This window comes from Chiloscyllium plagiosum, unplaced genomic scaffold (genome assembly GCF_037043375.1).
Source record: "Chiloscyllium plagiosum isolate Xiang-an unplaced genomic scaffold, Cpla_swu_hap1 HiC_scaffold_31, whole genome shotgun sequence".
In the NCBI taxonomy this organism is placed as follows: domain Eukaryota; kingdom Metazoa; phylum Chordata; class Chondrichthyes; order Orectolobiformes; family Hemiscylliidae; genus Chiloscyllium; species Chiloscyllium plagiosum.
In genome coordinates this window covers 57,399,649-57,419,158 of record NW_028270169.1, presented here as the reverse complement: position 1 = coordinate 57,419,158, position 19,510 = coordinate 57,399,649, and the positions used below count along the sequence as shown (strand labels likewise).

The 19,510-nt window shown below is 42.3% G+C and overlaps 2 protein-coding genes across 3 annotated transcripts in view; one reads left to right on the top strand and one right to left on the bottom strand.

The window, feature by feature from the left end:
• The window catches only part of ncf1 (neutrophil cytosolic factor 1), a 72,301-nt gene extending 69,768 nt beyond the window's left edge, over window positions 1–2,533 (top strand). For both annotated transcript variants that reach the window (XM_043718848.2, XM_043718853.2), the window contains one exon: window positions 2,177–2,533. In XM_043718848.2, the coding sequence (XP_043574783.2) occupies window positions 2,177–2,298 (122 nt within the window). In that variant the 3' untranslated portion in view covers window positions 2,299–2,533. The remainder of the gene's footprint in view (window positions 1–2,176) is intronic.
• Window positions 2,534–4,891: 2,358 nt separating this feature from the next.
• Window positions 4,892–18,311, bottom strand: LOC148141954 (uncharacterized). The gene is made up of 5 exons (XM_087977571.1): window positions 18,217–18,311; window positions 18,028–18,138; window positions 16,842–16,887; window positions 14,562–14,647; window positions 4,892–12,951 (listed from the first exon to the last, which is right to left on the bottom strand). The coding sequence occupies exons 2-5, from the start codon at window positions 18,128–18,130 to the stop codon at window positions 12,773–12,775; spliced, it is 414 nt and encodes a 137-aa protein (XP_087833697.1). The 5' UTR covers window positions 18,131–18,138; window positions 18,217–18,311; the 3' UTR covers window positions 4,892–12,772.
• Between the last annotated feature and the right edge of the window lie 1,199 nt (window positions 18,312–19,510).

Here is a 19,510-nt window from a genome sequence, read left to right as displayed (position 1 = left end):
GAGTAACTATATAAGTCTTTTATAAAATTAACCCAAGGCTGATTATAAAAGCTTCCATTAAGTCTTTGGGATACATAAGATCCTCTTCTGCTGTGATACATGCCCAGAGCAGGTCCCCAAGTCTATATTGAGCAGTGTACAGTACTGCCACTGCAAAGGCAGCAATATATAAACAGCAGTGTATTTGGGACCAAACCACAACTGGGCAGAAATCCATAAGAAATAGGAACAGGAATAGGCCGTTTGGCCCCTCGGGCCTGCTCCACCATTCAATAGGATGTTCCTCATGTCAACTTCCAAGTTATAGTGGCTGAGGGAAATGGGAGGTCATTCCAATCCAGTTTGGGCTCTTTCCTCTGGAAAGGAGGCTGTGCTGCAGTTACACAGGGCATTAGTCAGACCACACCTGGAGTATTGTGTGCAATTTAGGTCTCTATCTGGGGAAGTATATTCTGGTTATGGAGAGTTTCCCAGACTGATTCCTGTGATGGCAGGACTGATATATGAAGAGATCTTGGGTCCATTAGGACTATGTTCATTGGACTTTAAAAGAATTGGGGTGGAGGTTCCCATCGAAACCTATACAATTCCAACAGAACCAGATATGATAAACACAGGAACGATGTTCCCGATGATCTGGGAATACAGCTTAAGGGTAAGGGGTAAGTCATTTAGGACTGAGGTGAGGAGAAATTTCTTCACCCAGAGAGTGGTGGAATTCTCTGCCATAGAAAACAGTTGAGGCCAAAGCATTGAATGTTTTCAAGAAGGAGTTAAAATTCTTAGAGCTAAAGGGATTGAAGGGAGAAATGAGGAACAGGCCATGGAGTTGGTTGATCACCCATGATCATATTGAATGGGGTTAGCTGGCTCAAAGAGCCAAATGGTCTACTCCTGCTTCTATGTTTCTAAGAAGTGTCACAGAGATGATTCATTGGGATGAGGTCAGGTGTAAATAGCTGTTCATGAACATAAAGAAGTTCAATGGAGGCCTAATTTTGTTGTTTCGAGTTACAAAGGGTTTTGATAAGATTAAATCCCCCAGAGTAAACCTTTTTTCCACTGACTGTGCATTAATCACTGAAGGGAAAATGTTTACTGTGTAATCACCACAAAAGGAGCAAAGGTAGAGGTTGTTTCAAAACCAATGATACAGAGAGTTACAAAAAGCCAGAAACCGTGGGGAAATACATGATATCTTACATATATGGATAAGTATAGAAAAGAAATAGAAAATAATTATGGTAAAGAGAGGGGGAATGCAGAAAGACTACACAAGCATTAAAAAAAAAACCTCCAGCCTGAAGGAGATGGATTGTACCTTCTAGCGGCAGAGGGCCACGAAAGAGATCTCGTCCTTGGGAGCAGATGAATCCCAGTCCGTTCTCACTCTAAAAAAGGGAGCTGACAGACAGGACCTACTCTTAGCTGCCATATTCTTTCAGGAGGGAAAAGTTAGTGAGAGAAAGTGGAAACATAACATGGTCAATGAGGTCCATTTGTATAGGCGGGAATGTAAGTAATTAGAGCAAAATTAGCCTGCATTTTTACAAGGCGTGTACTCTCTTTCCATCAGGGATCTAGAGTGGTGAATGTTGCATTCAGTAAGCCCATGAAATAGAGATTTTTGTCAGTTCACCAGCCCTCATGATTTGGAGATGTTGGTGTCGGACTGGGGTGTACAAAGTTAAAAATCACACAACACCAGTTTACAATCCAACAGATTTATTTGGAAGCACTAGCTTTCGAGTGCTGCTTCTTCATCAGGTGGTTGCCAACTCTTGTGGGTTTTTTAAGTGTCCTTGAGGGAAAAGCTTTTCATGCTTATTTTGAATGTTTTCATTTATATTCCTGTTTAGTTTTGTTTTTAAATGGGTTGCTTTTAAACTGTTTGGTTACCCTTCAGTCCCCACACTCCTGATCTATGGACACTCTGTGTAGAGGGGTGGGGTGGAAAGGATGCAGAGCCCCTTTGTGGGCCTGCTCTTGTGCTTGGTCAAGGTGACCGCCAAGAGGTCCAGGCAACTGTCTGCCCCTCTGCTGCAGTCATATCCATTCTCAGGTGTCAATGGAGGGAGGGAGAGAGAGAGAGCATGCGAGGAATCCATCAATATGTGCATGCATATGTGAATTAAATGCTCTGTTTCACGTATTTGCTATCTCTCGCCTGCTCCAGGTGCTAATGACCAAGACAAAGACAGGCAGCAGGAGAAGACAACTCCAGTGATTCCTCCGAGACCTACACTCAGTGAGATCATGGAACACTGCACTGAGCAAACCAAAAGCAGAATAAAATGAATGCAATTGCTGAAAGGGGAGAAACAGAAAATATTGGCTCTACGTGGGAGGTGTGATGAAGGAAATCTGTCCAGTCTGCCTCTGTGCTTACAATTCCTGCAGTAAACTATGTAGAACCTACAATACAACTTCTCCATTCCAATATTAGTACTCCACTGCCTTAAGTTCCTTCTGTATCCATCTTCTCCATTCTCCCTTGTCTGTTGCAATAAAACATATATAGAGAACTGCTCAATATTATGGTTTGTCAGATGAGATTCAATCAGTATCTACGATGTTGTCTTAGCCTAACATTATCTAACCTTAATCAACGAGACTTTTGCCATTTGCAGTTCAGTGTTTGAATGATGCCAACTTAACATTGAAGCTCACAGCACAGAACACTGAAAATGGAAACAATCCATCATCTCTGATAAGGCTTAAACTCCTTGTGCTTCCAAACAGAAATTGTATTAAGACAACACCTATAAACCTTGGCCTGTGAGGGGTATGTTACCATTCCTGGGCCAATTTCCTGTCACAAAGACTGTCCATTCAATTTGCACAGCTTGTCTCAACATTGCCCAACATTATTACAATGTTTGCTTAAGGTGTTAACTTAAGAATGTGAGAAATAGGAGCAGGAATTTGGCCCATAAAGCCTGCTCCACTATTCATTATAATTATGGCTGATCTTGGGCCTCGGCTCCACTTTCTTGCCTGTTTACCATATCCCTATATTCCCCAGGACATCAAACATCAGTCCATCTTAGCATGAAATCTATTCAATGATGGCACATTCATAACCCTTTGGGCGGCATGGTGGCAAAGTGGTTAGCACTGCTGCCTCACAGCACCAGAGACCTGGGTTCAATTCCTGCCTCAGGTGACTGACTGTGTGGAGTTTGCACATTCTCCCCGTGTCTGCGTGGGTTTCCTCCGGATGCTCCGGTTTCCTCCCACAGTCCGAAGATGTGCAGGTCAGGTGAATTGGCCATGCTAAATTGTCCGTAGTGTTAGGTAAGGGGTTAATGTAGGGGTCTGGGTGGGCTGCGCTTCGGCGGGTCGGTGTGGACTTGTTGGGCCGAAGGGCCTGTTTCCACACTGTAAAGTAATCTAAAAAAAAAACCCTCTGAGATAGAGAATTCCAAAGCTTGTGAGATGAGAAACTTATCCTCACCTCAGTCTCAAATCATTCACCTCTTACTCTGAGACTATACCCCCGTGTTCTAGATTCCCTGGCCAATGGGAAACAACTTCTCAATGTAAACCCTGCCAAGCCCTTTCAGAATCTTGGATATTTCAGGAAGGTCATCTCACAATTTTCTAAACTTCAGAGAATATGGACTTAATTTTTAATGGACCAGTCTTTACGACAACCCTTTCATTCCAGGAAACACCTAGTGAACCTTCAGTGTACGCCTCCACTGTAAGATATACCCTTCTTTAAATACACAGACCAGAACTGTGTACAGTGCTCCAGCTGTATTCTCACAAAATCCCTGTAAGATTGCAGCATGACATTTTCATTCCTGTCCCACAGTGACTTTGGCCTATATCTTATTTGCTTTCCTGATTGCCTGCTTTTTTGTGTTTCGTGTAAGATTTCTCCAAACGCCAATATTTACAAGTTGCACACTTCTTTAAAAAAATGCTGCTTTTCTTGCCTTATGGTCAAAGTGAATCACCTCTCACTCTCCACATATTTCTCCATCTGCTGCCTTGTTGCCAACTCTCATCTCTTTTTAGAGTTTGGAGAGTCAGGAGGAGAGTTACTTGCCGCAGTATTCCTAGCCTCTGACCTGCTCTCGTAGACACTGTGTTTATATGGTGAATCCATTGAAATTTCTGGTCAGCGGTAATCCCCAGGATGTTGATGGGGGCGTGGGGGGAATCAGTGATGGTAACATTTAATGAAATATCAAGGGGTGATGGTTAGATTGCCTCTTATTGGAGATGGTCATTGCCTGGCATTTGTGAGGCACAAATGGTATTTGCCACTTGTCAGCCCAATCTGGATATTGTCCAGGTGTTGCTGCATTTGAACTGTATCTGAGGAGTTGCGAATGGTGTTGAACATTGTGCAATCATCAGCAAACATCCTCACTTCTGACCTTATGATGGAGGGAAGATCATTGATGAAGCAGCTGCAGTTGGTTGGGCCTAGGACACTACCATAAGGAACTCCTGCAGAGATTTCCTGGTGCTGAGACAATGGACCTCCGACGACAACAACCATCTTCCTATAACCAGTGGAGAGATTCCCATTGATTTCACTTTTGCTAAGACTCCTTGATGCCATACTTGGTCAAATGTGGCCTTGATGTCAAGGGCTGTCATTTTCACCTCATCGGATCCAAATATTTCTTTCTTCCAAAACAGTAGAGGCAAAATTATCAATGCTCTCCTTTTAATTTAAAAAAGTCAATGACGAAACTTATGCTGTTGAGTCTGAAAGTGCCAGAAGCATGACCCAGTTGTGGTATTCAACATTTCCAAACAGGTTGATTAGAAAATATCTATTTTATTTACCAGAAACAACTCTTTTAGTTGGACAAGGAAATGAGCTCCCCCTGAGCAAGTATATTGCCTATACTTGAAGATGATAGTGGCATCAATGCGTTGAGAAGCAGTTTACAATTAGTGAGCCCACACACACCCACAGCAATAGCATGATCTATGATATAATTTATTTGCATGTTTTTAAGAAGGTACATGCTGAACACGAGTGACATATAAAGCATATCATTTGATTCCTTGATCTGACAGTCTTTGAGATTTCTACAATCATACAAACTTGCCTTAACAATAGCCGAAACTGTTAAATTTAACACATTCAAACTTTAATATTAAAATGTATTGTGATATTACATAATTATGTTTACATAAAATCAGAGAAAACGTCCAACAAAAATAAATGGAGACAGCTTTGGGCAACTGTGGTCTTTAATTGGTACACACTGAGGGGAGGCCTATTTACAGAATTCCAACAAGTATCTCTCACTGATACATGGATAAACATTTTACATTTCCATTTGTGCTTCTAAAGTGATTTTTTTGTCATTGAGGATTTTAACCTTGGTTTGTTATATTAAGGCACATGTACAGTTATCGAGACACTGTCACCTCAGGGCAGGGAGGTGCTGGAATCGTAAAGTGAAAGAGTGCATTAATTATACAGACCCCAGCTGGAGGAACTGCATTTAGTTGTCAATACCTCAGGAGCGAGAGGCAGCCCAGAGGAAATGGGAGAGACATGTACAATTGCGACATTTAAAAGACATTTGGTCAGGTACATGAATAGGAAAGGTTTAGAGGGATACAGGCCAAAAACAGGCAAATGGGATACTTCAGTTTCAGATACCTGGTCAACATGGAAGTGTTGGACCGAAGGGTCTTTTTCCATACTGTATGACTCTACGAAAGGTGCCAAGGTTTAAAGGATTAAATTCTGAGGTCAGATTTCAAAACTTGGCTTATATTTCCTTACATTTGTAAAGATGACAGTATTTAATATAATTAAAGATAGATTCAGGCAAACAATGTCCTCTAACAGGGATAGACGCAAACAAAAGTTGACAAAAGGAAATCTTAAACTCGCTCCCCAACAGGCTGTGGATACTGGGAGTCAGTAGAAACTAAGATAAACTGACAGATTTTTCTTAGATACCGGATTGATGAATATGAGGTAAAAGTCAGCTGTGATCATATTAAATGACCTATACTTGCTCCTAGTTCATCTGAAACCCCATTCATATGAATGAGGAAAAGGAGCAGGCCACTCAGCCCTTTAAGTTTACTCTGTGATTCAGTGAGATCATGGCTGATGTAATTTTAACCTCCCTTCTACATCCCTGTGTATTTCCAATAAGCTTTCAACCCTTTGGTAATCAAGAATCGATCTACCTCTGCCTTAACAATAATGATTAATGATTCTGTATCCAGGAAACTCTCAACACCCAGAGAAAAAAACATCCTCATCTCTGATTTAAATGAATGACCCTTTATTTTTAAACTGTGATACTATTTGTAGATTCAGCCAGAACAGGTAACATCTTTTCAACATCCACTCAGTCAAGTCCCTGCAGGATTTTATAAGTTTCAATTAAGTCACCTCTAACTCTTCAAGACTCCAAAAGATACAGGCCTAACCTTCCTCATGTTTGTAGGTGTTTAGGAGTTGAATCTTGATCTTCGTTACTCAAATGTTCCCAGGAATTGACCTTGTGGTAGAGCGAATGTCCTTGATGCAGCTGATATGTAACTCCTGGAAGCTGCTCACACGTGGTTCAATTAATTCCCCAGATGTTGTGCACAAATGCCTCAGCTGGAATGTGATAAATATCAGGTGTACAGTGGGTGAGAGTGATTGGGAAGAGAAGCATTGTTCCATCATATTGGCAGTTTGCATATTTCCAAGGTAGGCAGAGCTCAGTTAGTGCAGGAAGTCTCCACGTGTCCAACAGCCCAATCTTGGCGCACGGTCACCGCCACTGTCTCATCTCCTTATTTCTTGAGTGGGTCTGCAGAGTTGCCAAAGCACAGGTAATGAGGAGACCAGTTAAAAAGCCAAATTGTTTGTCAAACTCTCAGGCTAGATTTGAGGAAATCTTGTAACATCCCTGGCTCGAGTCCAACTTCAGGGCCTGATTGCCATGGAAAGTCCATTCATAATGTGGGCAAATGGGTTGTAAAATCCTTCAGATAAACGGCTTGTAGGCAGGAAGAGTAGCAAAGTCTCCTGGTCAGCCATATTCAGGAAGTTGACTCCCACAAACTGTAGCCCCTGGTAACAGGTTAACAACTTGTTCCAAATGACCAAACTACAGAAAGAGAAGTAAGTATGTGCTTCAGCTGCTTCTTTAAGTCAGGTGATTTTGTCAACCATTTCTCTTGGAGAAGTTTTGTGTAGTCAGGCATCATTGTCCCGATGATTGTTTAAGCAATCCTTTACTCTCCATCACCTGTGGTAATACTCTCTGAGAATCCTCTCGCTTTCGAAAAAAGATTTGTTACACTTGCAGCTAAATTCCTCCACACGTACGATCACATCCCCTCCTCAGATGCTGCAATGTCCTGCTTTACTTTCAGCTCAATCAAAGTAACATGCTTTGCCCCAGCCACCCACTTGGCATCCTTATACCATCCATTCTGATTAGTATTCCAAGACACATTTCCTGGTAATTGTTGGCATGGATTAGAATTGAAATTGCAACAAACCCACGTAAGTTAAAGTCACTGCTCAAACAGAGAAGGTGACTGACAAGTGTAGAACTGAGAGGGACTTTGATGAAGAGAAGGTTTTCACTGTATACCTATTTGATCTCTGTCACAGTTCATGCCTTTGCCAGCAGTGCAAAGTGATCTCTGGTCAGACTTTTAAAAAGTCACATCACATCACACCAAGTTATGGTCCAATAGGTTCCAATTCATATCTTCAGCAGACATACTCAGTTCCTCCTAGCAACTCTTGCTGTAGTTATGCAGTGTGGTCCGTGATCCATGCTATACTATCTTCCTGATAGTGTCCCCAACACCCAGAACCAAGCAGACCCCTCAAAACCTGCACATTCCCGTCCACGGACTGAATCTTAAAGCTTTAATAGAACAGCAGTGCCATGCTGCTGTGTAGAACACATTTTAATGCCTGTAACTTTCATTAAATGTAAATACTATGCTGTTCAAGCAATGACTGCAGTGAGGAGAAAATCACAGATACTGAAAATGCTGAAACCTCACTTATCCCATCACAATAAAAGAGTGAACTGTCAGCATGCATGCCTTAGAATTTAAAAATCTTTGGAAGTGTTTTTGAGATCCTCAGCTTTAGAGACAGACAGATAGATTCTAGCTCAAGCAGAGTCATGCTGAATCTTCATAAGTCACTGGTTAGGCTTTGGCTGCACTATTGTATATGGTACACAATTTGAAATGGTCACGGGAGAGAGACTAATATACTTATTGGTAAGATCCTGGGGAGTGTTGCTGAATAAAGCTTTAAAAGAGACCTCGGAGTGCAGGTTCATAGTTCCTTGAAAGTGGAGTCACAGGTGGATGGGATAGTGATGAAAGCATTTGGTTTGGTATGCTTTCCTTTATTGGTCAGAGTATTGAGTACAGGAGTTGGGAGGTCATGTTGTCGATGTACAGGACATTGGTTAGTCCACTTTTGGAATATTGTGTGTAATTATGGTCTCCTTCCTCTCAGTAGGATGATGTGGAACTTGAAAGGGTTCAGAAAAGATTTACAAGAATGTTGCCAGGGTCGGAGAGTTTGAGCTATAGGGTGAGGCTGAACAGGTGGGGCTGTTTTCCCTGAGCGTCAGAGGCTGAGGAGTGACCTTATAGAGGTTACAAAATCATGAAGGGCATGGACAAGGTCTTTTCCCTGAAGTGGGTGAGTCCAGAACTAGAGGGTATAGGTTTAGGGTGAGAGGGGAAAGATTTAAAACGGACCTAAGGAGCAACTTTTTCATGTAGAGAGTGGTGCGTGTATGGTATGAGCTTCCAGAGGAAGTGAAGGAGGCTGGTACATTTGCAGCATTTAAAAGGGATGGGTATATGAATAGGAAGGGTTTAAAGGGATATGGGCTGAGTGCTGGCAAATGGGACTAGATTAAGTTAGGATATCTGGTTGGCATGGACGAATTGGACTGAAGGGTCTGTTTCCGTCATCTCCATAACTCTATGACTCTAGACAGCCCCTTCCAAGACCTAATGCTAGAACAAATGGGCCAGATAACCTGGACCTGCTATATTGACTGGGACTCCCTTAGTGACAGGGGCTTAAAGGGAGCAGAATTTGTTAGCTGCATCCAGGAGGAATCCTTGAAGCAATATGTAGATAGTCCAACTAGGGAAGGGGACCTTGAATTGGAGAATGAGCCTGGCCAGGTTTTAGCAGGGGAGCATTTTGGGAAAAATGATCATAATTCCATGAGTTTTAAGACAGTTATGGATAACGTAAGACTTGGGTGGAAGTGCAAAATTGGGGGAAGGCTAATTACAACAATTTAGGGCAAGAACTGGAGAAAGTAGATTGTGGGCATTTGTTTGAAGATAAACCAAATCTGATATAGTTAAGTCTTTTAGAGGCCGGTTGGTCAGAGTTCAGGACCAGCATGTTCCTGTGAGGAAGAAAGAAAATGATAGCAAGGTTTGGGAACCCTGGATGACAAGAGGTATTGGAAGTTTAGTCAAAAAGAGAATCATATGGAAAGTTTCTGAAATTGAAATCAGCCCCTTGATCAACCCCTTGATAAATATAGAGGAAACAGTGAAGAACTTAAACACAAATTAGGAGAACTAAATGGGCCATGCAAGTGGGAATAAGGATAATCCCAAGATATTTTATATTAGGAGCAAAAGGGGAGCGAGGCAAAAGGTAGGTCCACTCATGGATAAAGGTGATAATTTATCCATAAAGCCAGAGGAAGTACTTCGCATCGGTGTTCACCAACGAGAAGGATGGTAAGATTAGGGAGGGTATGTTGATATTAAGGAGTAGGTTCGGTTGTCTTGAAAAGGTAGATAAGATCCCAGGGCCTGATGGGACCTATCCCAGGACACTGAGGAAGGCAAGGGTGGGCGGCACGGTGGCACAGTGGTTAGCACTGCTGCCTCGCAGCGCCAGAGACCCGGGTTCAATTCCCGCCTCAGGCGACTGACTGTGTGGAGTTTGCACGTTCTCCCCGTGTCTGCGTGGGTTTCCTCCGGGTGCTCCGGTTTCCTCCCACAGTCCAAAGATGTGCAGGTCAGGTGAATTGGCCATGCTAAATTGCCCGTAGTGTTAGGTAAGGGGTAAATGTAGGGGTATGGGTGGGTTACGCTTCGGCGGGTCGGTGTGGACTTGTTGGGCCGAAGGGCCTGTTTCCACACTGTAAAGTAATCTAATCTAATCAAATTTATGGGGCCTTGATAGATATCTTTGTATCCTCTTTAGCCACGGGCAACATCCCACAGAACTGAAGAATTGCCAATGCTGCTCATTTGTTTAAGAAGGGCAACAGAATATTATAGGTTGGTGAGCCTTGCATCAGTGGTAGGGAAATTATTGGAAAAGATTATTAGAGAAAGGAATTACTCATAAGAATGGACCCATTAGGGATAGTTAGCATGGCTTTGTGCAGGGGAGATCTTGTCTTACAAATTTGATCGAGAATTTTGTGGAGGTGACAAAGATGTTTGATGAGATAGGGCAGTAGATATTGTCGATGTGGACTTTATTTGACAAGGTTCCTCATGGTAGACTGTTCCAGAAGTTTAAGTCACATGGAATCCATGGTGAGTTGGTAAATTGGATGTAAAATCAGCTTGGTCACAGAAGGTAACGATGGAGGGATGTTTTCCTGACTGGAGGTCTGGAGGTATTCTGAAAGGATCAGTGCTGGCATCTCGTTTGTTTATAATATATTTAAATGATCTGAATGAAAATGCAGGTGTTCTGATTAGTAAGTTGTAGACAACATGAAAATTGGTGCAGATCTGGATAGTGAGGACAGTTGTCATGGGACATAGCAGGATATAGATCAGTTGGAAAGTTACGCAGAGAAATGGCAGATGGAGTTTAAGCTTGTAAATTTGCTCACTGAGATTAGATTAGATTAGATTCCCTACAGTGTGGAAACAGGCTCTTCAGCCCAACAAGTCCACACCTACCCTCCGAAGAGTAACCCACCCAGATTCATTTCCCTACATTTACCCCTGACTAAGGCACCTAACACAATGGGCAATTTAGCATGCCTCTTACAACACAGGGTAAACACCTCTGCTCATTTAAACCAGCAACACAGAAAAGAATCACCCCGTGCTGTAATCTATTAAAAGTCGAAAGACAAAGAACTATCTCCAAAGTCACTACGTAAAGTAAAAATTACCAACTTTAAAAAAAAGTCTAACAGACAATAATTAACAAACAACTATTTACAACTCCATTCTCTCAACCTAACTTTTACCTTCCTCTCTACAATAATGGTCTGATAAAAAAAATCCTGATTGTGATTCACAAAGAAAAAAATCATGTTTCAAAACTAGTCAGCTTAGTCGAGGGTCCTCTGTAGAATTTCCTCAGTGTTCTTTTCTTCTTCTTAGGGATTCTGCTTCACAGGTCTTTGATAGATAGATGGTAGGTTTGTTCTCAGACGTTTCATCACCATGCGAGGTAACATCATTAATGATCCATAGGTGAAGTGCTGGTGTTCTGTCCCACTTTCTGTTTATGTGTCTTGGTCTGTTGTGGCGGGTGATATCATTTCCGGTTCTTTTTCTCAGAGGTTGGTAAATGGAGTACAAATTGATGTGTTTATTGATGGAGTTCTGGTTTGAATGCCAGGCCTGTAGGAATTCCTGTGTGTGTCTCTGTTTAGCCTGTCCCAGGATGGATGTGTTGTCCCAGTCGAAGTGATGTCCTTCTTTGTCTGTGTGTAAGGGAACTAGTGGTTTACTAGCGGTCATGTGGCTAGTTGGTGTTCGTTATCCTGGTGGCTAGTTTTCTGCCTGTCTGCCTGATGTAATGTTTGTTGCGGTCCTTGTGGGATATTTTGTAAATGACATTAGTTTTGCTGGTTGTTGTTATAGGGCACTTTAGGTTCATCAGTAACTGTTTCAGTGTGTTGGTAGATTTGTGGGCTGATCATGTTACATGAAACATCTGAAAACAAACCTTCCAGCTCAGTGAGCAAACTTACAATTTGAGCTAAAATCTTCTCAAAAATCGCAGATGGTGTTTAATCCAGACAAGGGTGAGATGGTGTTTTTGGGAGGTCAAATACAAGAGGAAAATATATGGTAAATGGCAGGCTGCTTAAGAACAATGATAAATGGAGGGATCTTGGGATGCAAGTTGATAGCTCCCTGGAAGTGGCAACACAAGTGGATAAGGTGGTAAAGAAGACGTATGTGCTTGCATTCATCGGTTGGGGCACTGAGTACAAATGTTGGCAAGTCATATTTCAGCTGTGTAAGACTTTAGTTAGGCCACATTTGGAGTACTGTGTGTAGTTCTGGTCACAACACTTTGGAAGGATGTGGATGATTTGGAGAGAGTGCAAAGGAGGTTTACCAGGATGTTGCCTGGATTGGAGTCTATTAGCTATAAGGAGAGGTTAGACAACACTTGGACTGTTTTTGCTAGAGGTTTATGGAGGTTGAAGTGATAGAATCAGATGGATAGGATGGATTGTCAGTGTCTTTTTCCAGGGTGGAAATGTCGAATATTAGGGGAGATGGGTTTAAGATGAGAAGGGGAAAGTTTAAAGCAAATGTGCAAAGCAAGTTTCTTCACACAGGAAGTGATAGGTTCCTGGAATGTGCTGGCAGGGCAGATGGTAGAAGTAGATATGAGCAGGTAGGAGCAATGTTTAAGTGGCATTTACACAGATACATGAACAGGTAGATAATAGTGTGATACAGACCATGTGCAGGCAGATGTATTAGTTTACAATGGCAACATGATCAAAAAGGACATGGTGGGCTATAGGGCCTGATGTTCTATGTTTTATGCTATATCATCATAGTCTTCATCGACCCATCCTGGTGCAATTACATCATCATAACTTTCATTGTCTTCTGGATGAACATCAATGTATCCACAATTTGAAATCTTCTCAAACTCAGGTGGAATCTCATAGCTATGTGATATATTGTCCACGCTGAGTGACTTGTTGACTGTATTGTCTGTAAGACAAAAAGAATGTTGTCAGATTTTTGATATGGCCTTGTAAGAATTTATGTCCAACCCTAATTGCCCTTGAGAAGATGGTGGTGAGCTGACGTCTTGAACCATTGCAATCCATGTACTGCAAGTTGACCCACAATGTCATTAGGGAAGGCAATCCAGGATTTATATAGTGCATGATGCAGTATTCTTCTGTAGATAACATTCCTTCAAACTAAGAGCTGAGATGGAGCTTCTGTTTTCTGAAACATTGACCCTGACCTGCACACTCTGACCCTGACCCTGACCTGTGCACTGTGATCCTGACCCCGACCTGAGCACTGTCCCCCTGAACCTGAAATTGCAGACTGGATGATATTTCACTAACTATATGACACAGATAAGGTGGCAACAGTTAGAACCATTTTATTTAACCCGAGGCAGTTATGTTATTAAAGTTAGAGGTGTCAGGCCTGGTTCTGGAGAAACTCTTCTCTGAATCTCTTCTCTCAGAGTTAGACATTTCTAATCAACCCATTCTGGCATGTTTTGTACATCAGGGTTGGGCTTATACAATTAGTGGTAGGGCCTTGGATATTGTTGTAGAACAGAGGGACCTAGCGATGCAGGTACATAATTCTTTGAAGTTTGCATCGCATATAGACAAGGTGATTAAAAAGGTGTTTGGCACGCTTGCCATCATTGCTCAGTCCTTTGAATATAGGAGTTGGGAAGTCATGTTCCAGTTATACAAGACACTGGTGAGGCCTCTTCTGGAATACTGTGTCCAGTTCTGGTCACCCTGTTATAGGAAGAATATTGTTTCGCAGAAGAGGGTTCAGAAAAGACTTACCAGGATGTTGCCAGGTATAGAAGGTTTAAGTTATAAAGACACGCTGGATAGGCTGGACCTTTTTCACTGGAGCGTAGGAGGTTGACAGGCGACCTTATAGATGTTTATAAAATAATGAGAGGTATAGATAGAGTTAATGGTCATTGCCGTTTCCCTAGACTGGGGGATTTGAAGACTCAGGGGTACATTTTAAAAAGACACGAGAGGCAAATGTTTTTACACAGAAGGTGGTTTAAGTGTGGAATGAACTTCCTGAGGAAGTGGTGGATGTGGTACAATTACAACATTTAAAAGATGTTTGGATAGGTCTATAAATAGGAAAGTTTGGAGGGATATGGGCCAGGAGCAGGCAGGTGGGACTAGTTTAGTTTGGGATTATGTTCGGCCTGGACTGGTTAGACCAAAGGATCTGTTTCCATGCTGTATGTCTCTATCTCAGGAGCAGGTGGGACGTGAACCTGGGCCTCCTGGGTCAGACATAGGAATACTACTATTACCCCACAAGATCTGTGTTATATATTTTCTTAGATCACTATATTATATTCATGGTTGACTGGCTGACTGACAGTATAACTTGGCAAACCATTCACTTCAGGAGGCAGACAATTTCTAAGCCGCAGTTAGATGCCCCTTTATCATTGAATTGTTCATGCCTCCCAATGGCAACTTTGAAAAGGAGGCCCCTGCTCTACCTAGGACAGAAGCTGAATGGTCCACCCAACATGTTCTTACACCTGTGTCTCAGACTGAAAAGTCAGATAACAAAACGGAATGCACCTTCATCATCTGTGTTATCGAGCTGATAGGCATTACTCTGTGCGTGGCCTGGGCAAGTGTTCAGCTGTGACATGTTTGTCTGGGACCTGCAAATGAGGAAGAAATGATGTTGATTAGCACCAGTAAACATTCAAAAACATTCTGTGGGCTCTGGTGCTTAAAATGACCATTACCATTTCCTTATCACCTCTATAATTGAGCAGTTGAAATTAATCAGTTACATTGTACAGCCCCTAGTTATTCATCTCCCAAATCATGGGCTGGATTTTTCCTTCAATTATTCTGGCATGCCTTTACAGCTGTTAACTGAATAAATTGAAATAGAGGTGTAACATGTGGTGTTCTGAGAAGCCTGTGTTTAAGTCGGTTCCAGGTGAACTGTGGGAGTTAAGCATTCTGGCCCATTATCCACAAACATGTGACTTCGGAATGGGAGGTAGCCAATAGGTCTCTTGAGCCTCATCCACCATTCAACACTATCCTGTCAGATCTGATTGTGGCCTCAATTTTCCTGTCTAACCCTTTACTTCCTTTACCAATCAAGAATTTATCACAAACAAATGTCAAAATACTCAATGAGCTTGCTTTTTGTAGGAGAAATTTCCTTTCAGAGAATAGTCTCTCAACCCAATCTTAAATGAGCAATACATTTTAAAAAATTATATTCCTTATTTCTAATCTCACCCGTAAGGAGAAACATCCTTTCAGTCTACCCTGTTAAGTCCCCTCAGTATGTTTCAATGAAATCACCTCTAATTATTCTAAACTTCATCTCCAATAAGAGATAATCAAACAATTGCCCTTTGACATCCAATGGTGTTACCATCACTGAATCCCCTACTATCAACATCCTTGGGGTTACCATTGACTAGAAACTCAACTGGATGAGCCATATAAACACGACGGCTACAACAGCAGGTCAGAGGCTAGGAATACTGCGGTGACTAACTCACCTCCTGACTCCCCACTTGCCTGTTCACCATCTACAAAGCACAAATCAGACGTGTAATGGAATATTCCCCACTTGCCTGGATGGACATAGCTCCATAATACACAAGAAGCTTGACATTATCCAGGACAAAGTAGTCTGCTTGATTGGCACCACATCCACAAACATCCACTTCCTCCACCAACGACACTCAGTAGTAGTAGTGTGTACTATCTACAAGATGCACTGCAGAAATTCACTGAGGGTCCTGAGACAGCACGTTCCAAACTCATGACCACTTCCATCTAGGACAAGATCACCAGATAAAGATTCAAGTTCTCTTTCAAGTCATTCATAATTCTGACTTGGAAATATATCAGTGTTCCTTTAGTGTCACTGGGTCAAAATCCTGGAATTCCCTCCCTAAGGATGTTATGGGTCAACCTGCAGTACACGGACTGCAATGGTTCAAGAAGGCAGCTCGCCACCATTTTCTCAGGGGCAACTCGGGATAGACATAAATGCTGGCCCAGCCAGTGATGCCCATATCCCATGAGTGAATTTTTCAAAAAAAAATTAACTCAATGTGATCTCTACTTTCCCCTATCCCCCTGTAATTAGCTGCAGAATCTTCAAAGTATCTAATTCTCTTTGAATGGGATCTTGTGGAGGTGAAAGGGGTGGCTGCTAATGCTGGGGAGCTGGTAAGTGCCCTGCTTTAAGGAAGCCTCGCTGCATCTTGTTCCATTTATTTGACTCTGTTTGGTCTTCCCCTGGGATCAAGAACCCTCTGCCTAAATACAAATCCCACTGGCTAAGAGCAGTCAGCTAAAGGCAGCTTGATTGATCAGCAGTGCTACTGGATAGTTGCTGTCGGTATTAAACTCTTTGAGGCCTTTGATCATCACTGTACCCCAGGCCCTAGGTAACTGATGGCAGGGAGTAGGGATGTGGAGGATGTCATTGAGGGGGCAGCCAAGGTAGGGGTTACCTCTCAGTTGCAGCTCTCCTCCAGTGACAGCTCAAAGGAAAAAAACCAGTAAAAGAAATACCAGTAATACAAGGAAATGAATATATACTGGTCACACTAGAGCACTGTCATTGAGGCAACCCGAGAAAGATCTCTCTTGAGAATGTTGATTCTGGAAAGACAAAGGTAATAAGAAGAGTAAGTGCCAGCTTGGGGGTTTGGAGGCTCGGAGTGATCTGGCAAAGCAGAGAAACTCTTCTCTTTCCAGTTGGTCTAAACTTCACAATTGAGGAATGTCTTCAGCACACTCTCTGATGAAACCAGAAAGAAGTAAGAATAATGTTAAAATTAAAATACACATGTTGCCCATCATTGTATTTACCTTACACTGAAGAATTTTTTAATCTTCATTTTACCTTGATAGTAACCTGTAATAGAAGTATGTTGGATTGTTATGAAGAATGTATTATTGAAAATACTCAATCTTTAATACCATGGGCTGAGGGTATGACTTTGTACATTCACATATGCATATCATTGGCTGGACACAAGTGTGTCTTGGGCATTTTGAAGAGAACACTTTCAAATCAAATGACCCTACAGCAACTTTTAGCTTTTATTGCATGGTTTGATGCCACATTATGAGTTTGAGTTCAAGATAGACAGGTCAAGGAGCAGGCAATATCAAAGAATCATAGAATCTCTACAGTTCAGAAAGAGGACATTCAGCCCATCAAGTCTCCACCTACCTTCTGAAGAGCTCAGCTGCCCACCCTATCCCCATAATGCTGCATTTAGCATGGGTAATCCACCTAGCCTGCAAATCTTTGGGCTGTGGGAGCAAACCAGATCAGCCAGAGGAAACCCACATAGACATGGGGAGAATGTGCAAACTCCACACAGTCACGCAAGGCTGGAATCGAACCTGGGTCCCTGGTGCTGTGAGGCAGAATACTAACCTGTCTTCAGGCTGAAATTTCAAAGTAACAATATTTATCACTTATCCACTCCTGATCTTTTCAAGCACAGTCTCAATGGGCTGAGGGGCATTGATACATTGATACTAAACACTGCTGTAGGTAGTAATTGTAGATCTAACTTGGTGAAGATGAATCTATGCTCTCTGTATGTTTAGTCATGTGCAGTCTGTTCTAGCTCCTGTTCTTACTACCTGCTCTTGGGTTGTCTTTGAAGAGTTTCAGGTTGATGCTCAGTCTGTTCTGTCCATGTTATGAGCACAGCTTCCTTGGTCATCACTGGGACTCAACCTGGTGCTTCTTGCTCTGACTCAGGGATTCTACCCACTGTGTGACCAAGCCCCCAACCAGGGAGCACTTTATAGACCAATGAAATCATTGGAATTAAGCAATTTGTAAAACATTCAACTCTTTCTCCCATTAAGAGCTCAATAGTGAATCAGACACAATTTATTTTTAAAAATGGAAAAGCCTCTGCATTCTCTGCAACAGTATATAATGTGGATTATACTCAGATCATTCCCTTGCTCACATAAAAGGAATGTCAGGGAAAAGGAATGATTTGTGAAAAAGCAACATGACTTGTTTTACCTAATCTCCTGCAGATCAGGTAGAATATGAGGGCGACAACAACATTGAAGATGATTATACTAAGCCCGAGCCACAGCCAAAAATACTGGCGCATTGCAGCCATCCTGTAAACTAGAAAGAAAGAAAAATGAATATGGCACAGTAATGATCCGAAATATCCGACAGAGTCAAAATTCCTTAATTTCTTACCTTGGTGCTGGGTGATGAGATGGCTGCTGCACTTGAAGCCTTTGTTCCTGTTAGTGTTGTTTAGCAATGTTTCAGGTTAACTTCCTTAAGTGCCCAATCTGAGTAAACTGCTCAAACCCCATTACACCTCTGAGACTTGATGGGGTTTCTGGCACAGTCCGTGGTGATGCGGCAGAAGGGTGCTCCTTACATCGAACTGTCTTCACTGGCTGCCCACATTCTTGGGACACTCCACCCACCGTAACTGAAAGGTAAACACTAATCTACCATTGTCCATTGGTGCTGCTGGACCCAGCTTCGCTGACTATTTCTATTAGAACAGATCCTATGGTGACTCAGCACTACGATCTCCATTTATACCATTTGTCCCAAAACAATAACAGACTCTAGGTGGGTGCTGTATTTTCTCATTCCTGGGATGTAGCATCACTGACAAAGCCCAGATTGCCCTTGAGAAGGTGGTGATAAACCACTGCAGTTCTTGTTGTAGGGACACCCCCAGTGTTGTTTGGAAGGGAGTTCCAGGGTTTTGCCCCCATAACAGTGAAGAAACAATGATGTATCTCCAAGTGCAGCATGGATGGGTAATTGTATTATCACTAGACTACTAACCTGGATACCCAGGTAATGTTCTGGAAATCATGGGAGAAGCTGGAATTAAAATCTGAAATTAAAAGACTTATGAAGCTGTTATCGATGCTGGGGGAATGTCCCATCTGGTTCACTAATATTCTTTTAGGGAAAATAATTTGCAGTTCTTACCACCCAAGTTGGTAGGGTTGTTAAGAAGGTGCATGGTGTTTTGGTTTCATTTACAGGGGAAATGAGATTAAGAACCACAAGGTTTTGCTGCAGCTCTGTAGAGCCCTGGTTAGACCACACTTGGAATATTGTGTTCAGTGCTGGTTGCCTCATTATGGGAAGGATATAGATGCGTTAGAGTGGGTGCAGAGAAGATTTACAGGATGCTGCCTGGATTGGAGGGCATGGCTTATAAAGAGAAGTTGAGTGAGAGAAGAGAGGTGACTTGATAGAGGTGTACAAGGTAATGAGAGGTATAGATAGAGTAGATAGCCAGAGACTTTTCCCCAGGGCAGAGATGGCTGTCACGAGGGGTCATAATTTTAATGTGATTGGAGGAAGGTATAGGGGAGATGTCAGAGGGAGGTTCTTTATGCCGAGAGTCGTGGGTGTGTGGAATGTACTGCCAGTAGTGGTAGTAGGGACATTTAAGTGACTGCTTGACAAGCACATGGTTGGCAGTAAATTGAGGGGTGTGTAGGTTAGGTTGATC

What these genes read in the sequence shown, in the direction of transcription:
- LOC148141954 (XM_087977571.1), bottom strand. Translation starts at nt 18,130, where the DNA reads ATGGCTGCAATGCGCCAGTATTTTTGGCTGTGGCTCGGGCTTAGTATA. An exon ending in AAAAAATTCTTCAGTGTAAG is followed by an intron (nt 14,648 to 16,841) that starts GTAAATACAATG and finishes CCTCATTTGCAG; the next exon opens with GTCCCAGACAAACATGTCAC. An exon ending in CGATAACACAGATGATGAAG is followed by an intron (nt 12,952 to 14,561) that starts GTGCATTCCGTT and finishes TTTGTCTTACAG; the next exon opens with ACAATACAGTCAACAAGTCA.